Below are 22974 nucleotides of genomic sequence, written 5' to 3' on the forward strand. Positions count from 1 at the left end.
ATTTAGTTCTGTATTCCCACTTCTACATGTGTCTGTGCTGCTACTAACACATCATCCTGCTCCTGGAATTTGACACATTTCATTCGTTTTTCACCCACCCATACAGTTGTTTCTGTCCCAGATAGACAGGGGTGTAGGCCATGGCCTGGCGCAAAAACAAACTGCAGGTTTCTACATTGGTCTGGGCCAGCCTGTAATGACTTCCCTCCCAGAGTTCCTCCCCTTCTCATCTAGACTGTCTCCACCGCCCTCTCCCCTTTCTTCTCCCTCCCTCCCTCCCTACTCATTTCTCTTATGTTTTGCTTTGTGTTTCTCTCAGAGGGAGAAGCTGACCAAACAGACAAGGCTGCTTTGATTCCCGCTTCTGAAATTGTGCACAGTAGGAAGCTATCTGCTTTAGTTTTTGAGATGATAGATCTCTGTCGAGGGAGGAGCTGGTTTTTACATAGTGTATATTTATTTCTTCTGAACACATTTCCATTTGTTGGCAATGTCAATTCACATGCGCAATCTTTCAAAATACTTACTTTTATATTCGCTAGCTGGACAGGCAAAACGCAGCCGAGAACTTCTTTACACTGCTGCTACTCACTGTTTATTATTTATGTATAGTCACTTTACCCCTACATCAAATCAACATTTTGTGGTCAGGTGCCGAATACAGGTGTAGACCTTACAGTGAAATGCTTACCTTCAAACCCTAACCCCCCCCCAAAAATAAGAATAAGAAATAAAAGTAACAAGTAATTAAAGAGCAGCAGTAAAATAACAATAGCAAGGCTATATACAGGGGGTTCCGGTACAGAGTCAATGTGCGGGGGGCACCAGTTAGTCGAGGTAATATGTACATATACAGTAGGCAGAGTTATTAAAGTGACAATGCATAGATAATAACAGAGAGTAGCAGCGGTGTAAGGGGGGGGGGGGGGAGAAATGCAAATAGTCTGGGTAGCCATTTGATTAGATGTTCAGGAGTCTTGTGGCTTGGGGGTAGAAGCTGTTTAGAAGCCTCTGCCTCTTGGACCTAGACTTGGCGTTCCGCTCCAGTCTATGACTAGGGTGGCTGGACTCTGACACCGCCTGGTATAAAGGTCCTGGATGGCTGGAAGCTTGGCCCAAGTGATGTACTGGGCCGTACGCACTACCCTCTGTAGTGCCTTGTGGTCGGAGGTCGAGCAGTTACCATACCAGGCAGTGATGCAACCAGTCAGGATGCTTTCGATGGTGCAGCTTTAGAACCTCTGAGGATCTGAGGACCCATGCCAAATCTTTTCAGTCTCCTGAGGGGGAATAGATTTTGTTGTGCCCTCTTCACGACTGTCTTGGTGTGCTTGGACCATGTTAGTTTGTTGGTGATGTGGACGCCAAGGAACTTGAAGCTCTCAGTCTGCTCCACTGCAGCCCCATTGATGAGAATGGGGGCGTGCTCGGTCCTCCTTTTCCTGTAGTCCACAATCAACTCCTTTGTCTTGATCACATTGAGGGAGAGGTTGTTGTCCTGGCACCACACGGCCAGTTCTCTGACCTCCTCCCTATAGGCTGTCTCGTCGCTGATCAGGCCTACCACTGTTGGTGGTATTAATGATGGTGTTGGAGTCGTGAATGGCTGTGCAGTCATGAGTGAACAGGGAGAGCAAGAGGTGACTGAGCACGCACCCCTGAGGGGCCCCCATGTTGAGGATCAGTGTGGTGGATGTGTTGTTACCTACCCTTACCACCTGGGGGCGGCCTGTTTAGAGAACATATTTCTATTTTATTCAGCTTTGTTCAATTGTATTCTTCATACTATAAAATAATGCCATGGAATTCTAAGCAAATATTCTCTGTTAAATCAACTAGTGTAGCCCGCTATTGTGTTTTTCTGAAATAGACTACATTTTCTTCATATCGTTTTGTTTCGTTAGACCTGTCTAAAATAAAAATAAATGGGTTTATTGTGATTGTGTGGGCTCTATTTCATGGATTTATTAGACTTAAAATGTAGATGATCCAAAAGGTCTGCATCAGTGGCTTGTGTGGAAGCCAGTAGATGCTAATGTGTTTATGTTAATTAACGGTCAATTACCGTGAAACCGACAGTTATTTGCTTGACAATCACCTGCTGATGAAATTTTGTGACCTCCACAGCACTAGTCTGAAGTGTTGGTTAATAGACTATTTGTGATGCACAATAGTCATCATGCACTGTTCGCGTCAGGGGCGTGGACATGGATGGGCCTGGGTGGACAGAGGCCCACCCACTGGGGAGCCAGGCCCTAACAGGCCCACCCAATCAGATTGATGTGGTTTAAGCATTGTTGTGGACTTAGACCGTCACTTTGTATTTTTTCTCCCCCCCAAAAATTAAGTGTGCTTTGAGAGTGAAAATATGAACAAAAACAACAGGAAAACATAGGATTTCCCATTTGGGAACTTTTGGGCAAAATATGCGTATAGTATACGCACTTCTCCAGACACTACTATACCATTGTATAGGACCGATGGAAAGACAGCAGTCACACACAGCATGATGTTAAAGGATAAGCAGTCCATAAACTCTGAAATAATAAGCCAGTAGGTTCCAATCATAATGATACAAAAACACAACCACTAAGCATTTCCCAATCGAAATGTACTGTACAACTATTACTTCCCATTGCAAAAAACATTTTGTGTTTAGCACGCAAAGCAACCAGTGACCTAAAGTTTAAAGTGGAACGGACAGCGTTTTAACTATTTTGCCGATATGAAAGACAATCATATCAGTAAAAAATATCAAATTCCCAGTTTATGCTACAAAACTAACTTCATAAGAGGTTATAAAAATAGGTTCCATTTGACTCAACGTTCCATGAAGTACACTAAGGCATTGTTGGCAGAATAGATGGATGCAGTACAATGCATGATTAATATGAATCAGCAACACATTTCTTGGTAGTCCAGAAAATGTTGTAAATCACAGTTGGCCTGGTACATTGTTTTCTGCCTCCATTCTGGATGCACTGTTTCAATTTTAATGACTCAATATTCTGGACAAAAATGGACGAATGTAACTAAGCCAGCCTTAGAATGTCAATACAATTAAACAAGCAAGGGCAATGATCTCAAGTCAGTTTTCACATGGCTAATAGGCTAGCATATGTATTTATGTAGCAAACTAAAAAACATGGAGCCTAATGTTAGCTAGATAGCTAGCTAGCTCGCGGATAGGAGGATGTCATTTCATTGGAGGAGTGGGTGAGTGACTGACTGACTTTTCCCCCTCATATTGTTTTTCCGATAGCTACAGATGCCATTTGGTTGTCTAGCAAGAACTTGAACAACTGTTATACAGTTAGCATATCTCTTGCGTTTGCAAATTCACTCTGGCCATCTACTCCGATTTTAGAGCACTCATCTGAGTGTGCCAGAGTGCAGAATTTATGAATTATTACGAACACGCAACACCTGCTGAATATGACTAGTGTCAGTAAAAATGATAACTAATCAAGAATGTGCTCGATAACATGTAAACAGCCTAACCCGTCTCTGCTACGGCGAGTAAAATGGTCAGAGTGAGGTGTTCTCTCATTTGTGACTGGAAGTAGCAAGCTAGCCAACTTTAGCCAGTTAGCTTGGCTGAATGCACTGGCAGGCAAGCTGCAAAAGGACGAGGAGGCTACAATTCCCCATTGTTTATCAGTGCAAGTTTGACGGCCAACTAGCTGAAAAAGTTTGAGAGGGTTTATCTAATGTTCCGTTAGATTTCAGCTCATCTTGCTCTGGCTAGCATTACTTGTTGATCTTGTTGTTGATGATGTACATAACTGAGGGAGAGAGAGCCTACTTTGTCATGGTTGTTTGATCAATAGAACTGTAAAGTTCCCAAATTTAAGAGGACTCCCTTGGCGTTTACATATTTGCAGAAATCCAATCAGGTGAATTTTGTGGCTTTAGGCAAATGCGTTCTATTGATCTCAAGTCAAGCTGTTGCAACTGCCTGTAAACACAGTCCAGTTCAAAGTGAATGATGACAGGCCTGTGTGGCAAATGCCTTGTTTCTATAAAGGCCTACTGTAGCTCTGATTGGCTATAGCGCATAGACTTTTCACAAATGCCTTATAATAAAGCAATTACCAAACATTCTAAGAATTTATGAAAATGTGAAAATTACCATATCTAAGTGGTTGTATATGAACACGTTTTAATAAGATGTCATGTTGCTAAAAATGCTGCCAGTTCCACTTTAAATGCAACAATGTCTTCCACACAAGTTATGTTGAAAAAGAGATGGCTAAACCCAAGCACGCTGCAATAAATAAAAAAATAAAACAGTTCCACTCACCAGATGACAATTATTTGAAACTGAACTTCTTGTTGAAAGTTATTCTTGAAAAGGGATAAGCTAACAAATTAGCAAAATCCTCTTTGATAACACCTGCTGCAAACTAGCTGTCAAACACTAGCTACTGTTGACTAACCCCCTTCCGTACAAATTTGCGCAACCGCGGCATTCAAACGAGGCTGCTATGAAAACTAATGGGACTGTAGCAACTGTGATGGCATCAACATCTGGGGTGTGAACTACGTTTCTATTCAAGTGTTGATTGACATGGTAATGGCCCGATAGTATTGGAGAAAAGTTGAAAGAACTGACCCCTCTGACGCAGTATGTTAAATTGTGACATGTCATGACGTAATGTACATCACGTATAATGCAACTCATTCGGTGTCGTACAACCTCTCTCCACCAGCTGTAGCGTTTCTCTCACAGATTAAAAACAAGAAAGGGACAGGGTAAAGGGTGATACCTAGTCAAATGTAGAACTGAATGCATTCATTTTCTGCGTCATCACTGCAAGCCAACATGACTCTCAAAAGCCGCGACAGCCACTGTTAACTTCTGAAGATACATATTTGTAGGGCAGAGCTAAAGTTAAGTAATGACACATTATATACACTCTTTAAAGTGTTTTATTTACATTTTAGAGGTGATAAGTTGGACAGATCGGGTGAAAAAAAGCCGTTTCCCCACACGGCCTTACCCTGTCACACAGTAGGTTTCGCTTCCCCACCCGTTATTTTTAAAAAGACCCGACGGAGCTCATTGCCTTCTTCAATCATGCAGAGACGGGCAGCATGAATGTTCTCGTCATTGATTTTAACTGGAAAGGGGAGAAATTGTGTTTTACAATGGTTTTCATATTACAGTTGACCTGAAAGTATTACATTTTGGGGCGCTAAAATAAGGTAAATTGTACATTACAGCGTGATGATGCGTAAGCTAACTAAAGCTAGACTGTGGGAAAACTACTGCTCCCTATTATGCAGTGACCGGTTGGCCTTCAAGGCAGACGTTTCTATAGGTTTTTGTAAAAACGGTCCCACACCAAGTCAAAATGTGATTGATTGATTCCACTGTCACTCCAAAATGTTGCCCTAATACAGTTGAACAGCAGATGCCTTTATCTAGCTTCTGATGGCCTAGCCAATGGCTGACTTAAGGAGCTATATTTTATCTCCCCAGAGACCAGGAAAGAAAAATCCTGATTGGATTTTATAAATAATAATATAATTATCATTATAATCATCTGAAGGCATAGAATGTCCATTGTTACCCACTGTTTGGGTTAGTAATAATTTGTAGAGTGACTCCATTTTCCCTCAGCATGCATTTTTCCACCATTCTGAATGTCTAAAGAAACCATATGTTGTTCTGAAATATAAACCAAACAATACTGGACATTCTGAACTCGTATTATGGTGGTGATTTGACAAAATCACAATCATGGTCTGGAATTGGACTCACATTTTTCTGGTCTTGGTCTTGACTGTCTCGGACCCCTTGTCCCCCTCCTGGTCTCGGTCAGACCCCTTGACTTTTTCCACATTTTCTTATGTTACAGCCTCAATATACACACACACACACACACACACACACACACAACAAATACCCCATAATGACAAAGCAAAAACAGGTTAACATTTTTGCAAAATATATATATTTTTAAACACACACACACACACACACACACACACACACACACACACACACACACACACACACACACACACACACACACACACACACACACACACACACACACACACACACACACACACACCTCATTTACATAAGTACTCAGACCCTTTACTTAGTACTTTGTTGAAGCGCCTTTGGCAGCAATTACAGCCTCGAGTCTTCTTGGGTATGATGCTATAAGCTTGGCACACCAATATTTGGGGAGTTTCTCCCCATTCTTCTCTGCAGATCCTCTCAAGCTCTGTCAGGTTGGATGGGGAGTGTCACTGCACAGCTATTTTCAGGTCTCTCCAGAGATGTTTGATCGGGTTCAAGTCCGGGCTCTGGCGGATCACTCAAGGACATTCAGATACTTGTCCCTAAGCCACTCCTGCGTTGTCTTGGCAGTGTGCTTAGGGTCATTGTCCTGTTGTAAGGTGTACATTCGCTCCAGTCTGAGGTCCTAAGCGCTCTGTAGCAGGTTTTCATCAAGGATCTCTCTGTACTTTGCTCCATTCATCTTTCCCTCGATCCAGACTAGTCTCCCAGTCCCTGCCGCTGAAAAACATCCCCACGGCATTATGCGGCCACCACCATGCTTCACCGTAGGGATGGTGCCAGGTTTCCTCCAGACATGACGCTTTGCATTCAGGCCAAAGAGTTCAATCTTGGTTTCATTAGACCAATGAATCTTGTTTATCATGGTCTGAGAGTCATTAGGTGCCTTTTGGCAAACACCAAGCAGGCTGCCATGTGCCTTTTACTTAGGCATGGCTTCCGGCTGGCCACTCTACCATAAAGGCCTGATTGGTGGAGTGCTGGTTCTCCCATCTCCACAGAGGAACTCTGGAGCTCTGTCAGAGTGACCATCAGGTTCTTGGTCACCTTCCTGACCAAGGCCCTTCTCCCCTGATTGCTCAGTTTGGCAGGACAGCCAGCTCTAGGAAGAGTCTTGGTGGTTCCAAACTTCTTCCATTTAAGAATGATGGAGGCCACTATGTTCTTGGGGACCTTCAATGCTGCAGATATTTTTTGGTACCCTTCCCCAGATCTGTGCCTCGAGACAATCCTGTCTCGGTGCAGGATTCCTTCAACCTCATTGCTTGGTTTTTGCTCTGACATGCACTGTCAACTGTGGGACCTTATATAAACAGGTGTGTGCCTTTCCAAATCAAGTCCAACTCAATTGAATTGACCACAGGTGGACTCCAATCAAGTTGCAGAAAGATCAAGGATGATCAATGGAAACAGGATGCAACGGAGCTCAATTTCAAGTCTCATAGCAAAGGGTCTGAATGCTTATGTAAATAAGGTATTTCTGTTTTATAGGTTATAATACTTTTGCAAAAATGTCTAATAAGCTGTTTTTGCTTTGTCATTATGGTGTATTGTGTGTAGATGGATTAAATATATATTTTTTTAATCAATTCTAGAATAAGGTTGTAACGTAACACAATGTGGAAAAAGGGTCTGAATACTTTCCGAAGTCACTGTACATGCTTTTATTTGGGTTTCTATGCAAAGTATATTGACTGTTTCTTTAAGCCTGCAGCTTGAAATTAGACACATAATCATGCCAAAACATGAGTCAACAATTGAATTCACTGAAAGAGATGGCTAATGAAACACAAATTTACAGTAGCTGGCTGGCTAGTTGAACAATGGCTAGCTTTCAATAAACTGGCTAAATGGTCAACGGAGTTACCTCTTCATATGATCAAGACAATTCATATTGCATGCTGCATATTTCAAGTGCGTGCGAAAACAGATATTTATCTTATTTCAGTCTGGGAGCTAGCTAGCAATATGTGTTCCTCTTCAACAGACAGCAGATTGCGTTTTCACAAGAGGCTCTGTTTACATTGTCGATAAAAGCAGGCCATTGGCTGCCTTCATCACGAGGGGTATGTACTGGAGTTCTGATTGGTTCCAAACGTAGTAGTTTGGCAAACTTGGCTGAGCGGCCGAGTGTTGAAATATACTTTTTAATGAGAAAATGTGCAAGAATTGAAGGTGTAAACACATTTTTATAATAGTCATTGTAAGAATGTTTTACTGTCCTATACAAAAATAATCCGCTCCTCCCTCGACAGTGATCGATCAACTTCACATTTAAAGGCTTCGGCCCACCATCTATCTGGGAAGCTCTCTCTTTGTAACACTGATTTCTAATGAAGACATTGTGTCAGGGGAAATATGACGGCTGTCAAATGTTTTATGACTGCCACCTCTGTGGTCAGGGGCTGTAGGAAACCACGTCTTCAAAGCAAAGACAAACTTTGTAAATCAGGTAACTGGGTATGACTGAGTTGCGTGAAGGAATCGCCAATGCTCTCTGTAGCGGATTAATCCTCCCATTGTTTTTCCCCAGCCAGACCCAGGGCACTGTGTAAAATCTGATTATGTGTCAATCTAAGCGAGGGTTAAAGAACCACACTATCCTCTCATAAGTAACCTGACTGAAGCATAATAGCCAAGTGTATTTTCATACCCTATCTAATAGAGCTTCTATGGTCATGGTTTCTAACAGCGTGATTCTTCACACTAGCCCTGTAGGAAACACTGAACAACCAGAGTCCTTATCTGTGATCTGGGGTTTCTGCCAAATCAGCCCTAATTCCTGTCATTTTATCTAATTCACATAAACCATCCTCCCTCCCTGCCAAGGATGCCTCCTCCTCCATTGATAAGACTTCACATCCTTTTACTTGTAACACAGGAAACGTAAGTAACCATCATCAGGGTAGTTGATAACGTTAGAGCCTTGACTCCAGTCATACGTATGGTTAACAAATGCAATCAAATTAAGCAGACATAATAAAATAGAGTGGTTACTGCAATTGCGTTGCAATTATAAATCGATGATAAGGCAGAGTGATAAATTCACAGAACTCTTAAAGTGAAATAACATTACCTTCACACGTCTTAATCAGCAGCGTAAATCAGAAGTGAAAGTTTCAATAGATTTTTGGTGGTTTGGGGTTTGTGCCCTCGGCCCCAGGCAGTTATGTGCAGGGAGAAGTTGAGTGTCGGCCAAAGTTCATCACATGCCATCCAGTCGACAGGGGCATGGTTACAGGGATCAGGGTCTAAGAGAGGCAACTCATAGCCAGAGGACCAACACCACCAAACGCACCCACAAATATAAAATAGACAGTTGGGCTAAAGTGCGAAATTGAATGCAACTGGACGAATCATGGTGAAAGATAATGTTGTTGAAAGCCTGGGCAGAGGCTAAGTGAAGGCAATGGCAAAGCTTTAATGGTGAAGGAGCAGAACAGGGGTGTGTGAGTGGCGTGCCAATGATGGAGCAGTGACTGTCTGATGAGAAACGGGCTGTCTTACTGTAGGTTATAGGCCTACATCATGGGCTGGATACAATCAGTCTTCATAACTGGATAAGAATTGCTTTATTTGCATGATAAAATTATCAAAAAATAAAACATATTGTATAGCTGTGATTGAGAACAGCTCTGCTTAGTCTATAGATGTCCATTCGTATTATTTTTGAAAGCCAAAACAACTTCAGGACAACACCTTTGTGGGGTAGAATATTTGGACAATAAAGTTAAGAACAGGAGCGGTCTTAAAGCTTTTATGATGGGCCTAGTAGGAGGACAGGTTATTGGCCATTTGTTTTTCAACCTCGCATGGAGGGATTTTCCCACCCGTTTGTTCTCTCTCATTATTAGTCCTCTGGATACCGTATGTTTTTAAGCTATTCAAATAACTTTGAGATGAAACTCCGTTACGTTCATTGTTTGATCGAGAGAAATCCATACATAAAACAATGAAGCATAGCCTTCAGTCATAGTCATAGCCTATCGAATGGAGAGAGAGAGAAGGGAATATAGGGTACTTTTTTTAACACCTAGACATAAGATAGTTCAGGAGTATCCGTGCATCCAACAGAGAAAGAAAGAGAAACAATATTTTCTGACTGGACATTTTGCGCTGCTTTGGTGGAATTCTCCACTCTGTCTGGCCTACATTCCTCTTCCATTCTGTAGGCTACATAAAATATTTATTGAAATAGGCAAGACCAAATAGGAATAGGCAAATTACTTGGAATGTCACCTGTGTAGTGCCCTGCTGTGCACTGGAATCAAGTTTAAAATGGGTTAAACCATCAACGATGGCTGTCAATCATCAATAGACGATGCTATCGTAATATCGCGTTGCCCAGACCTACTTATGACCCACAATGAACTGAAATGGAACACCAACAAAGTACTCCATCCAACAAATGATTACAGAATAACTGCAGATGCAGGAGGGATAAACAAAATTAACATCAATTCCTACATTCATAACTTTCCCTCACTTACCGGTCCTCTACCACTTAGTAGCATTGTGTTGTTAATTTCCTTCATAGCACGACAACAGTGAACAGTGGACACGCTGGCTGGACAGAAAGCATGTGAGAGAATGAGAGACTTACAGACATCCGGCGCCTCGTCCGAGCCGTCTGGGCAGTCTTTCTCTCCATCGCAGTGCCAGCCCTTGGAGATACACGTTACCTGGTCCTTGCACACAACCTGCTTTGGACTGCACGTCTTTGGGGCTGAAACACACAAGACACAAATATTAACTAACAATAAAAGTCTGTAGCAGATAACACTATGTAGTAGCAAACACAAAACACAATGTTGACTAGAATATTTGATGCATAATGGTTGTTTGAGAAGGCAAAGGCGGCTCAATAATTGTGAACTGCATAACTAAGTGTAGGTAAAAATATAAAAAGGGTGTTTGACAGATATCCCATAATACCTGTTGCATAATAAAAAGGAGAAGAATGTTGAATCATTGTTAAATAAATGATATTTCAGATTGATAGGTGAAAACTCTGAGGCATCATTAGTCAAATGCAGTTTTTCTGTTGACGTTTCTATTTCTGTGGAGTCATCTGGCTGTTAGAATGAAGGCTCAGGCAGCTTTGAATAACAACAGATAAAACTGGGACTAATTGGCCTCAGAGAATGTTGTCCTGATTGGCAGATCTTTAGTGGAAGGGACCAAGAGCGGACACACACTCACAGGCAAGGCGCATACACGCAGGCAAGGCGCACTCACAGTCACAGGCAAGGCGCACTCACAGTCACAGGCAAGGCGCACTCACAGTCACAGGCAAGGCGCACTCACACCCACTCACAGGCAAGATGGAGCACACACACACACACACACACACAGGCATGGAGCACACACACACACACACACACACAGGCATGGAGCACACACACAAACACACACAGGCATGGAGCACACACACACACACCTCACAGGCATGGAGCACACACACACACACACACACACATAGCACACACACACACACACACACACACACACACTACACACACACACACACACACAGCATGGAGCACACACACACACACTCACAGGCATGGAGCACACACACACACAGGCATGGAGCACACACACACACAGGCATGGAGCACACACACACACAGGCATGGAGCACACACACACACACAGGCATGGCGCACACACACACACACACACAGGCATGGCGCACACACACTCACAGGCATGGCGCGCACACACCACAGCGCACACACACACACACACACACACAGGCATGGCGCACACAGGCATGGCGCACACACACTCACAGGCATGGCGCACACACACTCACAGGCATGGCGCACACACACTCACAGGCATGGCGCACACACACTCACAGGCATGGCGCACACACACTCACAGGCATGGCGCACACACACTCACAGGCATGGCGCACACACACTCACAGGCATGGCGCACACACACACACACACACTCACAGGCAAGGCGCACACACACACACTCACAGGCAAGGCGCGCACACACACACACTCACAGGCAAGGCGCGCACACACACACACACACACACACACACACTCACAGGCAAGGCGCACACACACTCACAGGCAAGGCGCACACACAGACACACAGACACGGCGCACACACAGACACTCACAGGCAAGGCGCACACACAGACACACAGACACTCACAGGCAAGGCGCACACACAGACACACAGACACTCACAGGCAAGGCGCACACACAGACACACAGACACTCACAGGCAAGGCGCACACACAGACACACAGACACTCACAGGCAAGGCGCACACACAGACACACACTCAGAGGCAAGGCGCACACACAGACACACACTCACAGGCAAGGCGCACACACAGACACTCACAGGCAAGGCGCACACACAGACACTCACAGGCAAGGCGCACACACAGACACTCACAGGCAACACACGGAAGTATAACACGGAAGTATAAACACCATGGGACCACGCAGCCGTCACACCGCTCAGGAAGGAGACGTTTTCTGTCTCCTAGAAATGAACGTACTTGTGCGAAAAGTGCAAATCAATCCCAGAACAACAGTAAAGGACTTTGTGAAGATGCTGGAGGAAACAGGTTCAAAAGTATCTATATCCACAGTTAAACAAGTCCTATATCGACATAACCTGAAAGGCCGCTCAGCAAGGAAGAAGCCACTGCTCCAAAACCACCATAAAAAAAGCCAGACTACAGTTTGCAACTGCACATGGGGACAAAGATCATACTTTTTGGAGAAATGTCCTCTGGTCTGATGAAACAAAAATAGAACGGTTTGGCCATAATGACCATTGTTATGTTTGGAGCAAAAAGGGGGATGAGTGCAAGCCAAAGAACACCATCCCAACCGTGAAGCACGGGGGTGGCAGCATCATGTTGTGTGGGTGCTTTGCTGCAGGAGGGACTGGTGCACTTCACAAAATAGATGGCATCATGAGGAGAGAAAATTATGTGGATATATTGAAGCAACATCTCAACACATCAGTCAGGAAGTTAAAGCTTGGTCGCAAATGGGTCTTCCAAATGGACAATGACCCCAAGCATACTTTCAAAGTTGTGGAAAATGGCTTAACCTGTTATGGCTAGAGGGCAGTATTTTCACAGCCGGATAAAAAAACGTACCCGATTTAATCAGATTATTACTCCTGCCCAGAAACTAGAATATGCCTATAATTATTAGCTTTGGATAGAAAACACTCCAAAGTTTCTAAAACTGTTTGAATGGTGTCTGTGAGTATAACAGAACTCATTTGGCAGGCCAAAACCTGAGAAGATTCCATGCAGGAAGTGCCCTGTGACAATTTCTTGCCCTTCTTGATTATCTCTATCCATTACAGAGGATCTCTGCTGTTACGTGACACTTCCTACGGCTCCCATGGGCTCTCAGAAGGCGGCAAAAAGCTGAATCGTGGCTTTGCAGGCTCTGGCTGAAAAAAAGTAGCGCGTTTGGATAGTGGCTGGTTACAGTACTGTGAGACTCAGGCGCGTGCACGAGTCGACCCCATGCTTTGTTTTCTCTCGTCTGTTTACCTAAACGCAGATTCCCGGTCTGAATATTATCGCTTTTTTACGAGAAAAATGGCATAAAAATTGATTTTAAACAGCGGTTGACATGCTTCGAAGTACGGTAATGGAATATTTAGAAATCTTTTGTCACGAAATGCGCCATGCTCGTGACCCTTATTTACACTTCGGATAGTGTCTTGAACGCACGAACAAAATGCCGCTGTTTGGATATAACTATGGATTATTTTGAACCAAACCAACATTTGTTATTGAAGTAGAAGTCCTGGGAGTGCATTCTGACGAAGAACACGTGATGGCTGGGCTATCTACTGAGAATATTGCAAAATGTGCTTTCACCGAAAAGCTATTTTAAAATCGGACATATCGAGTGCATAGAGGAGTTCTGTATCTATAATTCTTAAAATAATTGTTATGTTTTTTGTGAACGTTTATCGTGAGTAATTTAGTAAATTCACCGGATGTTTGCGGGGGGTATGCTAGTTCTGAACGTCACATGCTAATGTAAAAAAGCTGGTTTTTGATATAAATATGAACTTGATTGAACAAAACATGCATGCATTGTATAACAATGTCCTAGGGTTGTCATCTGATGAAGATCATCAAAGGTTAGTGCTGCATTTAGCTGTGGTTTTGTTTTTTGTGACATTATATGCTAGCTTGAAAAATGGGTGTCTGATTATTTCTGGCTGGGTACTCTGATGACATAATCTAATGTTTTGCTTTCGCTGTAAAGCCTTTTTGAAATCGGACAGTGTGGTTAGATTAACGAGAGTCTTGTCTTTAAAATGCTGTAAAATAGTCATATGTTTGAAAAATGGAAGTTTTCGGATTTTAGAGGAGTTTGTATTTCGCGCCACGCCCATCATTGGATATTGGAGCAGGTGTTCCGCTAGCGGAACGTCTAGATGTAAGAGGATTTAAGGACAACAAAGTCAAGATATTGGAGTGGCCCTGACCTCAAGCCTATAGAAAATGTGTGGGCAGAACTGAAAAAGTGTGTGCGAGCAAGGAGGCCTACAAACCTGACTCCGTTACACCAGCTCTGTCAGGAGGAATGGGACAAAATTCACCCAACTTATTGTGGGGAGCTTGTGGAAGGCTACCCGAAATGTCTGACCCAAGTTAAACAATTTAAAAGGCAATGCTACCAAATACTAATTGAGTGTATGTGAACTTCTGACCCACTGGGAATGTGATGAAAGAAAAAAAAGGAAATAAATCACTCCACTATTATTCTGACATGTCACATTCTTAAAATAAGGTGGTGATCATAACTGACCTAAAACAGGGAATTTTCTACTAGGATTAAATGTCAGGATTTGTAAAAAACTGAATTTAAATGTATTTGGCTAATGTAAAACTTCCTACTTCAACTGCATTTTGAGATAATTGACCTCGTTAACATTTACCTAGCATCCGCTATGAGAATTCCTTTGTACTTGTTAGCTTTTTCTTAGCATTCTGGTAAATTACGTTTTGTGTGCATTACCGTTGATACCGTATATCCCGGAATGGCACAGGAACAGTATGAAGGTTATTAAACAACTAACTGATGTCGGTTCAATTACTCGAATTCCATTTAGTTCAAGGTTTTTTGAGAGCCCAATACGCTGTTTCTCTAGAGAGAAATTAAATAATTCACAAGATAGATTAAGTCCAGAACTATATGGGCTGCTGGGCAGAAGGGAGTTGTAGTTTTCATACAGAAAATATTTAACCTAGTTCTTCTTTGGTATTACAGCGGTCCACAAACAAATGCTATAGGTGCATGCCGCCACCTACTGTATTGGTTGTGTATCAGCCTACTATTCTATAGTATGAATTCTTTACACTTTGCAACAACAACAAAAATGCCCTTCCAACCCTACACAGATTAAAACCTCATCACTATTCCACTACTTTGGCCCCATCTGATCCTACACCAGGCCAGCAGTAAAATATTGCACACCCAAGTACTACCACCCCATATATCCTCTGATTTACATTCCATTCCTGCGGTACAGTTGACAACCATGGCCATGAAATAAATAAAAAGTAGAATATTCAAAAATTACTGAAGCACATTATTCCTATCATGATTGACCTCTGCCTACTCACAGGGATCCTCTTAGGATCCTTCACCCTGGACTCTTCTTCCTCTACTACGCCCTTCACTGCCTCAGCATACAACACCTTATGCACTACTCTATTCCTGGCAACCTCAACCTGCCTTTCTCTCACCGGACACCTCTGATCTCCAGCCACTACAGTTTACACACAGCTCTTTCCACCGATACTACACATTCCTTTGTGTCATGTCCTCCTGCACTCTTCTCACATCTAGGAATCTCCCTCCTACACACTGCTGCCACATGACATTAAGCTTGATTCTTAAAACACCGTATTGGGTAGAGGTCTACCGATTAAATCGGAATGGCCGATTAATTAGGGCCGATTTCAAGTTTTCATAACAATCGGTAATCGGTATTTTTTGCCACCGATTTGCCGAATTAAAAAAAAAATGTATTATTATTTTTTACACCTTTATTCAACCAGGCAAGTCAGATTAAGAACACATTCTTATTTTCAATGACGGCCTAGGAACGAGGGTTAACTGCCTTGTTCAGGGGGGATTCGGGGATTCGTTTTTGCAACCTTCTGGTTACTAGTCCAACACTAACCACCTGCCTTACATTGCACTCCACGAGGAGCCTGCATAGCAGGCTGACTACCTGTTACGCGAGGGCAGCAAGAAGCCAATGTAAGTTGCTAGCTAGCATTAAACTTATCTTAACATAATCATATTACTAGTTTATCTAACGTGTCCTGCGTTGCATATAATTGATGCAGTGCCTGTTAATTTCTCATCGAATCACAGCCTACTTCGACAAACGGGTGAGGATTTAACAAGTGCATTTGCGAAAAAAGTACTGTCGTTGCCCCAATGTACCTAACCATAAACATCAATGCCTTTCTTTAAAATCAATACACAAGTATATATTTTTAAACCTGCATATTTAGTTAATATTGCCTGCTAACATGAAATTGTGTCACTGCTCTTGCGTTCATTGCCTGGCTCGTTGCGAACTAATTTGCCAGAATTTTACGTAATTATGACATACCATTGAAGGTTGTGCAATGTAACAGGAATATTTAGACTTAGGGATGCCACCCGTTAGATAAAATACAGACCGGTTCCGTATTTCACTGAAAGAAAAAAGTGTTTTATTTTCGAGATGATAGTTTCCGGATTCGACCATATTAATGACCTAAGGCTCATATTTCTGTGTGTTTATTATATTATAATTAAGTCTATGATTTGATAGAGGAGTCTGACTGAGCGGTGGTAGGCACCAGCAGGCTCGTAAGCATTCAATCAAACAGCACTTTCGTGCGTTTTGCCAGCAGCTCTTCGCAATGTATTGCGCTGTTTATGACTTCAAGCCTGTCAACTCCCAAGATTAGGCTGGTGTAACCGGTGTGAAATGGCTAGCTAGTTAGCGGGTGCGTGCTATTGTCACTCGCTCTGAGACTTGGAGTAGTTGTTCCCCTTGCTCTACATGGGTAATGCTGCTTCGAGGGTGGCTGTTGTCGATGTGTTCCTGGTTCGAGCCCAGGTAGGAGCGAGGAGAGGGACGGAAGCAATACTGTTACACTGGCAATACTAAAGTGCCTATAAGAACATCCAATAGTCAAAGGTATATGAAATACAAGTCATATAGAGAGAAATAGTCCTATAATAACTACAACCTAAAACTTCTTACCTGGGAATATTGAAGACTCATGTTAAAAGGAACCACCAGCTTTCATATGTTCCCATGTTCTGAGCAAGGCACTTAAATGTTAGCTTTCTTACATGGCACACATTGCACTTTTGCTTTCTTCTCCAACACTTTGTTTTTGCATTATTTAAGCCAAATTGAACATGTTTCATTATTTGAGGCTAAATTGACTTTATTGATGTATTATATATAAGTTAAAATAAGTGTTCATTCAGTATTGTTGTAATTGTCATTATTACAAAAAATATATATAAAAAAAAAAATTATAATAATAAAAATAAACATTATTTAAAATCGGCTGATTAATCGGTATCGGCTTTTTGGGGTCCTCCAATAAATCGGTATCAGCGTTGAAAAATCATAATCGGTCGACCTCTAGGTTCCGGACAAAAGCTCTCACGGGATGACTGACATCCTAACTTGACTTTAAATCGGGGTACAAACTCAGCATCAAAACTCAGTAGTAGTAGTAGTAGTAGTACTCAGTAGTAGACACTGTCTTATCCGTTTCATCACATCCTCCACCAGGTCTATGTGGCACCAAAACGCGGGACTCTGGGAATCTTGACATTCAGTTGGCCTTCAACACTTAAAACCAGTTATTACTCCTTTCAACGGCACCCTGCTCCAGAGAGGAAAACAAGTCACAGCTCTTGTCCCCAGTCAGGTTGTGCAGCACAAATGCGGGGAAAAAAAGACAATTCCACTTCAAGGCACTTTCACCTACCCAAAATTCCCCAAACTCTTCTCCTGCCTAACCTAACGCCAGAAAGCAAGGATTCATTCTCTTCAAAAATATCACTCCCACTAGGCAAAAAACATCTTTATAACCATCGGGACGAGGCTCGAACTCGGCAGTCTTCACCGCACCTGCCACTGAAGTTAATTTATCCTCTCTCTGGTCATGTTTCATTTCCTTCTGTAGCACTCCATATTTACTCTTAATATATGTTCCACTTTCTTCCTTTTTTTCCCTACCCGCCTTCTTACCAACCTCAAATGGGTTCCCTTGACTCCATCTCCAAGTCCAACAACCATTCTGGCATACCCGCCATCCTGTGTCAACCTAGTTCAGCACAGAAACGTGGTATTTAACTACAATGACCATAATCCTTTGTGTCTGTTCTTTTCTTGCTCGGACACAGATAGATACACTTTTACGCCTGCTACGTTAGGTTACATACACACAGACCGCATACGCCGCCGCATGAGAGAGGAATGTACACAACGACGAGAGAGCAAGGGATAGAGTTCATGAAATAAATGTATTTTTTCAGATGACAAACCAGAATGCCCGACAGTGGTCTGATTTCCGAAAGTTATTCTACCCTTTTAGTATATGTATTTAGCCTGGACTGAACAAGTCAGAGGATTACTATGAGTGCGACACAGCATTTCAAGGGAGGTTCAACAAAAAACAAGTTAGCAGACTCCAATATCTTCCTACTGCTATTTGGCCTACAGTGGCCATACTCCTTTATAATATCAGCCGTAGCGTTCCTCAGTGTACAAACGTCTGTGATACAGCCAAATGAGAAGTTTGACAGACAGGAGTTGGGCAAACGGGCAGCAGTGTGACAGCCAGGCTGTTTGACTGACAGGGGAACTAGTTATTACTAGAGATAGTCAAATTGTATGTGAATGAGGACATGGAAAGTCATCGTCTCTGAAGTTGAAGAGGCACTCATCAGAAGAGTGACCACAGAAAGGAGGGTCTATTGCTGGCTGATTGTGGGGGGGATATGAAAGGGTATATGGGGTTGGCTAAATCTCCATTCAGCTGACTGCCAGTGAAGTATTAGTGCCTCCTCTCTACCAGTACACTTTATTTTTTTTAAACAGAAAAGTATTGAGAAATGTGAAAAAGAGTCACCCAGATTCAGAAACATTCTTTCCTTCTAAGATGCAGCCAAATGGTCTGCTAGTCTTCCAGGTGACCACTGACTGAAACATTCAGTTTGTTGTTTTCATCAAATAAATAGGGGCCATGTTGGGTTATTTTAGTGCATTGAACTGGCAAGCTCCTAAGGTGAAAGGGGTCTTTATATGGCTCTCTGACACTGGAATATACACATGAACACACACATTATAAACATGCATGCGCACAAAGAGAAGTCTGACTCCGACATGCAGATATTTTGTTCTGCTCATCCTGTTCCTGACAGTGCTACCATCACCCCAGCCTGACTCACTAGATCTAATGTCAACCTCTGTATCTCCATTCTCTCTCCCAAAAGTCATACCTGATCCCTGAATGAATAATGAAATGGAACCACGGCTTTTGTAAAAGGAGCTCTTATTTGTTGTGTGTTTGTTTGGAAGGAGGCTACGGTAGACACCACTAGCAGAGACAGGCCAGGCACCTCCCATAACTTCCTGTATGTGAACGCCGTTTGCTGTGACAGGGCCTACAGAGAGCAACCGTCATGTTTGTAACAGCAGTGTGTGTGTGTAACGACTTTCCCAGCCAGTAATGACTGTGGGATTAAACCTGTGTGTTCTGTTCACATAGCAGCAGCCGCTTCAGACAAGACTCAACAAGCAGCTGACAAGAAGACACCGGGAAAAGCAAGAAGTGGGTCAGGAGGTTAGTTAGCTACTGTAGCAGACATTACTGTACTACTACTGGGACTGTTGTGACCAGCTGAGATGTTTTAAAATGAGGAAGAGACAATAAGTAAAGAGAATGGTGACAAGAATATCTGAGTATTTCCAGGGTATTTCCAATTTCATATTAGAACTGATGAGTAAAATGAGTATTGCTCATTCTGGATGGCGATGCAGGTTAAGTAACCTACATTAACCTGTTTAGGATAGGGGGCAGTATTTTCACGGCCGGATAAAAAAAACGTACCCGATTTAATCTGGTTATTACTCCTGCCCAGAAACTAGAATATGCATATAATTATTTGATTTGGATAGAAACACCCTAAAGTTTCTAAAACTGTTTGAATGGTGTCTGAGTATAACAGAACTCATATGGCAGGCCAAAACCTGAGAAGATTCCATATAGGAAGTGCCCTGTCTGACAATTTGTTCTCCTTCTGTGGCATCTCTATCAAAAATACAGCATCTCTGCTGTAACGTGACATTTTCTAAGGCTTCCATTGGCTCTCAGAAGGCACCAGAAAGTGGAATGGGGAGTCTGCTGTCTCTGGGCGAAGAACATCAGGAGAATTTGTGAGTGGTCAGCCTGGGGACAGTGAGACAGAGGCGCGTTCACGAGAATTCTCAAATTTTTTTCTTTCAGCCTTTGAATGAATACAACGTCGCCCAGTTGGAATATTATCGCTATTTTACGAGAAAAATAGCATAAAAATTGATTTTAAACAGCGTTTAACATGCTTCGAAGTACGGTAATGGAATATTTTGAAATTTTGTCACGAAATGCGCTCGCGCGTCACCCTTCGGATAGTGACCTGAACGCACGAACAAAACAGAACCATTTGAATATAACTATGGATTATTTGGAACCAAAACAACATTTATTGTTGTTGAAGTAGAAGTCCTGGGAGTGCATTCTGACGAAGAACAGCAAAGGTAATCCAATTTTTCTAATAGTAATTCTGAGTTTAGTGAGTCCCAAACTTGGTGGGTGTCAAAATAGCAAGCCGTGATGGCCGAGCTATGTACTCAGAATATTGCAAAATGTGCTTTCGCCGAAAAGCTATTTTAAAATCTAACACCGCGATTGCATAAAGGAGTTCTGTATCTATAATTCTTAAAATAATTGTTATGTATTTTGTGAACGTTTATCATGAGTAATTTAGTAAGTTCACCGGAAGTTTTCGCTGGGTATGCTAGTTCTGAACATCACATGCTAATGTGAAAAGCTGGTTTTTGATATAAATATGAACTTGATTGAACAAAACATGCATGTATTGTATAACATAATGTCCTAGGAGTGTCATCTGATGAAGATCAAAAGGTTAGTGCTGCATTTAGCTGTGGTTTTGGTTTTTGTGACATATATGCTTGCTTTGAAAATGGCTGTGTTATTATTTTTGGCAGGGTACTCTCCTGACATAATCTAATGTTTTGCTTTCGCTGTAAAGCCTTTTTGAAATCGGACAATGTGGTTAGATTAACGAGAGTCTTGTCTTTAAAATGGTGTAAAATAGTCATATGTTTAAGAAATTGAAGTTATAGCATTTTTGAGGTATTTGTATTTCGCGCCACACGATTCCCTGGCTGTTGACTAGGGTGGGACGCAAGCCCAGGGAAGTTAACCTCGCCCAGACAGGTTCATGAATAAATTTAACAATGGAAAACTGGTGGATAACATCCAAGTGGCTAAAGGGGAAAGACAGATGGGTGTAGGGAGGACAAAGTGGAGAGAAAAAGACAGCACAGGGGAAAGAAGGAGAAGGAGAGAAGGTATAGGAAGAGCACCAGGGCGAGACAGCAAGTTCCACTGCTGACCAGCAGGAGCAGGAGATAAAGGCCTGATGTTCAGGCCAGCTCAGGACAGGGGAGAAGGGGGGGCTGAGGTAGGAGAAGGAGGGTGTAGGCTGTGGCAGTCATGAAATGTAGTCACCCTGTGATCGTCAAGTAAATACCTGGGTCGGTCTCACGGTAATGGAATGTTAATTAACATAAACACATTTTGCATCTCCTGGCTTCCATCTCCAACAAGCCACTGATGCAGACCTTTGGAACATATACATTTTAAAAAGTTGAATAAATCCATGTAATATAGTCTACACCTTCACAACATATCCATTATTTATTTTAGACAGGTCTAAAGAAGCATGATTACGAAGAAAATGTAGTCTTTTTCAGAAGAAAAGAATAGCATACTCTGAGTTGTCCTTATGTTAGGTCCTGATGTGGCTTTGCCAAATGGCTGTGGGTTACACTAGTTCATTTAGCAGACAAGATTTGCTTAGAAATCTGTGGAATTATTTTATAGTATGAAGAATACAATTTAACATAGCTGAATAAAATAGAAAGGATATTTTCTCCAAACGATTTGAGGGAGTGCGCACTATTCTGAGTTGAGCGGTTAACAAAGAAATACAGTTGAAGTTGGAAGTTTACATACACCTTAGCCAAATACATTAAACTCCGTTTTTTACAATTCCTGACATTTAATTCCATTAAAAATGCCCTGTTTTAGTTAAGTTAGGATCACCACTTTATTTTAAGAATGTGAAATGTCAGAATAATAGTAGAGAGAATGATTTATTTCAGCTTTTATTTCTTTCATCACATTCCTAGTGGGTTAGAAGTTCACATACACTCAATTAGTATTTGGTAGCATTGCCTTTAAATTGTTTCACTTTGGTCAGACGTGTCAGGTAGCCTTCCACAAGCTCCCCACAATAAGTTGAGTGAATTTTGGCACATTCCTCCTGACAGAGCTGGTGTAACTGAGTCAGGTTTGTAGGCCTCTTTGCTTGCCCACACTTGTTCAGTTCTGCCCACAAATTTTCTATAGGATGAGGTCAGGGCTTTGTGATGACAACAAAGTCAAGGTATTGGAGTGGCCCTTAAGCCATTTTCCACAACTTTGGTAGTATGCTTGGGGTCATTGTCCATTTGGAAGACCCATTTGCATTTCTCCAAAAAGTATGATCTTTGTCCCCATCTGCAGTTGCAAACCGTAGTCTGGCTTTTTTATGGCGGTTTTGGAGCAGTGGCTTCTTCCTTGCTGAGCAGCCTTTCAGGTTATGTCGATATAGGACTCATTTTACTGTGGATATGGATACCTTTGTACCCGTTTCATCCAGCATCTTCACAAGGTCCTTTGCTGTTGTTCTGGGGTTGATTTGCAGTTTTCGCACCAAAGTATGTTCATCTCTAGGAGACAGAAAACGTCTCCTTCCTGAGCGGTGTGACAGCTGC

The 22974-nt window shown here is 42.3% G+C and overlaps 1 protein-coding gene across 4 annotated transcripts in view; it reads right to left on the reverse strand.

Moving 5' to 3' along the window:
- Positions 1 to 22974, reverse strand: part of LOC106583141 (low-density lipoprotein receptor-related protein 1) — a 219342-nt gene that overhangs the window by 142553 nt on the left and 53815 nt on the right. For all 4 annotated transcript variants that reach the window (XM_045705049.1, XM_045705048.1, XM_045705050.1 and 1 more), the window contains exon 2: positions 10422 to 10544. In XM_045705049.1, the coding sequence (XP_045561005.1) occupies positions 10422 to 10544 (123 nt within the window). The remainder of the gene's footprint in view (positions 1 to 10421; positions 10545 to 22974) is intronic.

The sequence above is a fragment of the Salmo salar genome, chromosome ssa22 (assembly GCF_905237065.1).
Source record: "Salmo salar chromosome ssa22, Ssal_v3.1, whole genome shotgun sequence".
In the NCBI taxonomy this organism is placed as follows: domain Eukaryota; kingdom Metazoa; phylum Chordata; class Actinopteri; order Salmoniformes; family Salmonidae; genus Salmo; species Salmo salar.